This window comes from Mirounga angustirostris, unplaced genomic scaffold (assembly GCF_029215605.1).
Source record: "Mirounga angustirostris isolate CCGP_5_RB_7025 unplaced genomic scaffold, mMirAng1.0.hap1 SCAF_16, whole genome shotgun sequence".
Taxonomy (NCBI): Eukaryota; Metazoa; Chordata; class Mammalia; order Carnivora; family Phocidae; genus Mirounga; species Mirounga angustirostris.
In genome coordinates this window covers 52,948,012-52,954,338 of record NW_026991724.1, presented here as the reverse complement: position 1 = coordinate 52,954,338, position 6,327 = coordinate 52,948,012, and the positions used below count along the sequence as shown (strand labels likewise).

The 6,327-nt window shown below is 47.5% G+C and overlaps 1 protein-coding gene across 1 annotated transcript; it reads left to right on the top strand.

Moving 5' to 3' along the window:
* The first annotated feature begins 365 nt into the window (after positions 1-365).
* LOC135362815 (orphan sodium- and chloride-dependent neurotransmitter transporter NTT5-like) lies at positions 366-4,582 on the top strand. Its single transcript, XM_064580713.1, has 4 exons — positions 366-663; positions 1,385-1,563; positions 3,078-3,319; positions 4,175-4,582. Exons 1-4 carry the CDS (start codon positions 441-443, stop codon positions 4,218-4,220), a joined length of 690 nt encoding a protein of 229 aa, XP_064436783.1. The 5' UTR covers positions 366-440; the 3' UTR covers positions 4,221-4,582.
* Positions 4,583-6,327: the final 1,745 nt, after the last annotated feature.

Sequence of the window (6,327 nt, the reverse complement as noted above, 5' to 3'; positions counted from 1 at the left end):
GGCCAAGTAGATCAGAAGGACAAAGGAAAGGAACCTGAGTGCTGGAGTGTTTGCTGTGTCCTTGGCACTCCCGTTACATCATTTTTAATCCTATCAAACAGGGCTGCCGGGGCTGATGTTAAGCTGTTACTCTAGCGGTTATGGCTGGCCTTCGTTCTGATTGGTGCTCATGCTGTTACAGTTATTAAGTATCTTGAAAGTTGTCTGTGCTTGTAAGATGAGGGAAAAAAAACTAACCTGAGTCTCAGAGAGATGAAGTTATTTGCCCAGAGTTCAACCAGTGAGAAGGGCCAAGAGTTAAATTCTGGCCCTTTGTTTGCTCTAAAACCCTGCTGTCATGAACTTTTACAGGCTGGTATCTGAGACATAGCCCTTAAAGTCTGCTCTTCTTGGCGACCCCAAGATTCCCTGAAAGTTAGTTGGCCTGTAAGAAGAAAGTCATGGAGTCCCTTGAAGAACTATCAGAGGAAGAGACTCCCAGAGAACCCACAAGTTCCTCACCCCCATCCTGGAAGCTCACAGGCAAGGAGATTCTGGCCACCAAGACCCAAAATTACTTTGCTCAGACTAAAAGAACTAAGAACATCTTGATTCAGGTTGCCTTCTCCATTGGGCTAAGCAGCATATGGCGTTTCCCCTACCTGTGTCAACGGAACGGAGGAGGTAAGGCCAGGGGCCTGGCTCCTGAGTTTCAGGAAGGAGTGTTCAGGCTTGGAGCCTATACTCCTGGGTCCTGGGGGAGGAAAGAACTAGAGGTTTGCCCAGACTTGTAGGGGATAAAGGGGGGGGGGGGGCCCAGGACTCCTGGCTGCCTGAGCACAGCTCCTGGCTCCCTTCTTCAGGCAGCTTTATCCTGATGTACTTCTTCATGCTCCTCTTGTTCGGGATTCCCCTCTTATACATGGAGATGATCATGGGGCATTGGCTGCGTGTGGACAACATCCGGGTCTGGAAGCAGCTCATCCCCTGGCTGGGCGGCACAGGATACGCTAGCATATTGGTGAATGAGGGGCCCAGCCAAGAGGCATCCCAACTCACCCCTTGTGGTCTCCAGGTCCCCCGTCTCTGTCCATCCTGTCCCTCAGGCCCACCGTGTCCACCCCTAGGTGTGCATCTTGATGAGCTTGTATAAAAGCATCATCATCACCTGGAGCCTTTCCTACCTGGGCAACTCCTTTGCTAACTTCCTGCCCTGGAACCAGTGCCCACTGGTGAAGACCATCAATGTCACTGGTGAGGAGAGGGAGCGAGAAGGCCAGCAGGGCCACGGGAGGCAAGGGCACCAAGGAGCAAGAGACAGGGAGTGAGAGTCCAAGGGGAGGAAGCGAAGAGCAGGGCCAAGATACCAAGCGAGGTGGTGCCTAAGCACCTGCGTCCCCCCCAGACCTCTCTTGCCTTCAGACTGTGTCCCACCAGTATTTCTGGTATCACACCACCCTGAGTGCCTCAGGCCACATTGAAGAAGGGGTCGAGGCCCTTGTCCTGCACCTCATCCTGGGCATCTTCGCAGCCTGGTGCCTCCTCTTCTTAACCATGATCACAGGGCTAAAGACTTCAATGCCGGTAAGCCACCCTGACCACGGACTCCTCTACCCCTTCATGTTCGCAAATCCAAATATTCTGAGGCTTCCCACCCGACACCGTCCAACTCCTTCCTGTTGACCTCTCTTCTCTAATCCCCGTGACCCTTCCCCACTCCTAGAGTCTCCCAGACTTGTAGGGGATAAAGAGGAGGGGGGCCAGGACTCCTGGCTCCGCCATCCAGGGGTCCTGAGGAAGGTGCTATAATCTCCCCAGGCCGCGGCATCAACCACTCCTCTCACAAAGAACTGCTCCTCTCCCACCCATGGCAGGAACGAGGGCCTTGTACTGACCCAGCTCCCTCTTCACCATCCCTCACCCCCAAGTCACAGCAGTGGAGACTTTCTAGAGCAGACCACAGCCTCTCCGCCTGAGCCTTGCATTCTGCAGCTGCCTGCATGTTGACAGCGCCTGTTAATCCCTGAGAGAGCTAGTTGCCACTGGTTCCTCTCCAGAGTTTCCCATTTTAGTCCAGTCCATACTTCCAATGCATGCCCCTGGCACCTGGATCATATTCTCTTTACACAGAACATTTATTTCAGTGTGTGTGTCCGGTCATTTTGGTTAGCTTTACCTGTAGCTTTTGGCCCCTGCATCTACTCACGCAGTCACCCTATGTGTCCCTGGAGGCTCACCTCACCATTCTCTCCACAACCTCCAAGATAAACCACTCACACAAAAGCAGATTATACTAAAGGCTTAGTAGGGGCACACTGAGAGAGAGGGCCTTACCCTCCTATCCCAGAGCAAAAAGAACCAGAAATACTTTAAAATTCCCATTGACCGTGTTACTTCCTCCCAAAGTCTCTTCTCAATTGCTGTTCCTCCCCCTTCACCTGTGATGTTGTTCCATGCAGCCTTAACTCATGCACAGACCATAAAACCCAGGCCTATGAAGTAATAATGTCCAACTGCCCTACCATTTAAAAACCATCTTTACTTGGGGTCTCACCCCTCACCTCTGAGCAGCTTATTTATTGGTGGATGTTCCCCCAAACAACATTGTTGTCTCCCTAGAATAATCCTCCTACAGCTCCTTCATGTTGCACCCAGGCCACCTTAACCTGGCTCATCCCCATTTCTCTACTCCTGCTGACCTGCGTTCCCTGTTAATGCTTGCCTCTGCCTCCCCCTCCTCCCCACTTCTCCTGACTTCTGGTTTCTGTCCTGACCCACCTGGCCAGATCCTGATTTTCACAGTATTCCTCCCCTACATCCTCCTCCTCTGCTTCCTCATCCGAGGCCTCTTCTTGGAGGGCGCAGTTGCCAGCCTCAGACGTATGGTGACCACAGAGGTGAGGCTGGGGACGCCAAACCTTCTCCCTCCCCCAACTCCCCAGTCCTTCTCTGACTCTCCTTCTCCGACATCTTCCTTTTTGCTCCCAGCCTGCTCCTCATCCCTCTGCTCTCCACCCCAGCTCATCCCTCTTCCAGTTCACCGATGGGTCAACTCTCAAGCTCACCCCCAAACGTCTCTCTCTCATCCCCATCCACAGCTCTCAGCCTGGGCCTCTCTGGACCTGTGGCGTCAGGCAGGAGGCCATGTGCTCTATTCCTTGGGCCTGGGCATGGGCACCACCATCAACTTCTCCTCCTACAAGAGTGGAGAAGACAACTATATCCAGATGGCCTCCTTGGTGGCCCTCGTCAACCTGGGGACCTCACTGCTGGTCACATCCATCATCTTTATAGTGCTGGGGTTCTGGGCCGCTACCAGTGGTCCCACCTGTGTTGAGAAGTAAGTAATTAACAGCCTTGCAGATCCAACAAGAGGTCTCCTTTCCTGTACCTTAGCAATCCCCCAGCCTCATGGGCCTTCAGACTCAGGCCTCTCCACTAATAATGGTAACAACAACAATCATAATAGTTGTAGTAATATCATATTCTCAGAGAAAACTGCCAACTTATAATATTCTAATAGCCACCACTTTATAGATAATAGTCCCAGAGACAAGACTGTCTGAAGGCTTCCGTAAATTGCAAATGGTGCAAAGAAGATTTCAAAATCAATTATTTAACTCACAAAGGAGGTTGTTAACAGCATTCTGAGCCACAGTCAGAGGTTACTGGCCTCGGCTGCATGTTGGAATCACTTGGGGAGCCTTAGAAAACACTGACACACCTGAGTCTCACTTCCAGAGATTCTGATTTACTTGATCTGGGATGCATTCAGGCACTGGGATTTTTTTTTTTTTAATCTCCAAGGTGGAGTTTCTCTTCCAGTTAGGATGTTGAAGGCTGCAAAAGTCCATGCTTCCTTGGTACAGCAATTTTAAAAATGGAAAAAATAAAACTAATACTTTCCTGTAACGTTACTGAAAAGCAGAGGACACAAAGGAGCTTTAATGAACTAAATACTGGAGAGTGATGAGTTCATCATATGTGAGCAAAGAGCCGTGAATGGGGATACGCGCCTGGCCCAGGGGCACGTGGCTGAAGGTGCAGGCCTGTCATGGATGGAGAGACCTTGCACAGACAAGAAGAAATCATGCAAGCATTTAATCACAGTACGGGCTGCCAGTAGGTGTTGGAATCACAACAAGCCCCCAACAAATAAATTGCTCGGCCCGACAGTTTTCCTCTCTATTCCCAGGAATTATTTTGGAGAAGTGGCAGAACTGGAACAGAGACAAGGCTAGCAAGCAGAGGAGCTATCATGCATGGTCTCATGGTGCTCAGATTTGTGGCCCCACTGGAGCTGAATACAAAGATAAACCAAAAACATCTACAGCTACGATCCAGCCCATTCCAACCCAAATGATGACAACATCAAAGAAATTAATCCTCGCCGGGGGGAGGGGGTTGTGCAGAAAGTTGGGGGCGTGGCTCGAGGACAAAGTGAGCCCTCCTTAATCCCATTTGAGGGCAGAGAAAAAACTCAACTAATTAAAACTGTCCCCCAACCCCAGCTTGCCTCAGTGCTTAGAAAACTGTTAAATAGCCCATTATAGCTGCCTGTTGGAATAAAAGGCTTAAATGTATTGAGACTACACAAAATAAAACAAATAACATACCTTTCTCCTTTGTTGTTCTCTATGCAATGTCCAACATGGAATTAAAAACCCTCAAACATCCCAAAAACCATATAATCCATAGCCAAGAGAAAAAAGAAGACCCAAAGATCATCCAGACATTAGAATTAGCAGACAAGAATTTTAAAACAACCATTATAAATATTAAAAGATTTAAGAGAAAAGATGAATATAATGGAAGCCATGGAGATATTTTAGAGAAGATACAGAAAATCTAAAAAAGGACCACATGGAAATTTTAGAACTCAAAAAGTAGATGAAGACAAAGTTTCACTAATGTATTTAGTTTAGACTGGAACCAGCAGAATAAAAGATCCGTTAATTTGAGGACAGGGTAAATAGAAGTTCTACAAAGGGAAGCACAGAAAGGACAAGAAGAATGAGAAAAACTGGAGAAGAGCCTCAGTGACCTAGAGGACTAATAGATGTATAATTGGAATTGCAGAAGGAGAGGAAAGGAGAGAGAATTAGGGCAGGAAATCTTGCTTTCAGCTTAATTTGTAATGGCCAAAACTCCAAGCAACCCAAATGTCTGTCGGGAGGTGAACCGATAACAGATCTTAGAATATTTATTCAACCAGTGGAGTACTATCTACCAATAAAAATGAATGAACTGTGGATACATGCACCAACACAGATGCATGTCAGACATTATATTGCTTGTAACAAGCCAGACATAAAAGACCACACACTTTATGAATCTATACGAAATCTAGGAATAGGCAAAATGAATGTGTAGTGACGGAAATCCGTAGTGGTCTCTGGAATGGAGGGAGCGCCCTGGAAAGGCGCCCAAAGTAATTCTGTGGGGTGGTGGAAATACTCTGTATCTTGATTGGGTCATTGTCAATACTCACTGAAGTGTACATTTAATATCTGTGCTTTTTATTGTCTCTAAATTATAGCTCAATGAAGACTGAGTTTGTTTTTTTAAAAAGCTCCTTGTTGATTCCAGGGAGAACCATCAGCTCTTCAGGCAGCACTGTCCAGTAGAACTCTTTGTGATGCCAGAAACTTTCTATACCTGCACTATCCACTCTCGTAGATACCAGCCACAAGTAGCTAGAACATTCGAAATGTGGTGAATGTGGCCAAATAATGCAAATGCGACCAAGGAACTGAATTTTTCATCTTATATAATTTTAAAAAGATTTTATTTATCTATTTATCTATTTGAGAGAGAAAGAGAGATCATGAGCAGGGGAGAAGGGTAGAGGGAGAAGCAGACTCCCTGCTGAGCAGGGAACCCAATACGGGACTCCATCCCAGGACCCCGAATCATGATGTGAGCCGAAGGCAGATGCTTAACCGGCCGAGCCACCCAGGTGCCCTCATTTTATATCATTTTAATTAATTTTAGTTGACATAAATTATGTGCCTAGTGGCTATCATATTAGTGCGGCCCTAGAAGATCTGCCGCATGAGCTCCTTGCCCTTGATTATATAGAGCTTCTCAAACTGCAGTGGCCATTATGAATCAGCGTTAGAGCAAAGGAAAGTCTGGGATGCACCCAAGATTCTGCATTTCTACCAAGTTCCCAAGTGATGCTGCCCCTCCAGGGAGCTTCTACTTAGAGTAGCAAGGCTCTAGGTTACTCTCTTTAGGTAAGGAAAAGTGGAGGTATGGATTATCAAAGTTTTCTAATCAGGAGGACAGAAGACAGCTGAGCTCTCCTAGCATTTCCTTAAATTAAGCAAGCACAGTATTTATGGC

What these genes read in the sequence shown, in the direction of transcription:
- LOC135362815 (XM_064580713.1), top strand. Translation starts at nt 441, where the DNA reads ATGGAGTCCCTTGAAGAACTATCAGAGGAAGAGACTCCCAGAGAACCC. An exon ending in GTGTCAACGGAACGGAGGAG is followed by an intron (nt 664 to 1,384) that starts GTAAGGCCAGGG and finishes CGTCCCCCCCAG; the next exon opens with ACCTCTCTTGCCTTCAGACT. An exon ending in GGCTAAAGACTTCAATGCCG is followed by an intron (nt 1,564 to 3,077) that starts GTAAGCCACCCT and finishes CCCCATCCACAG; the next exon opens with CTCTCAGCCTGGGCCTCTCT.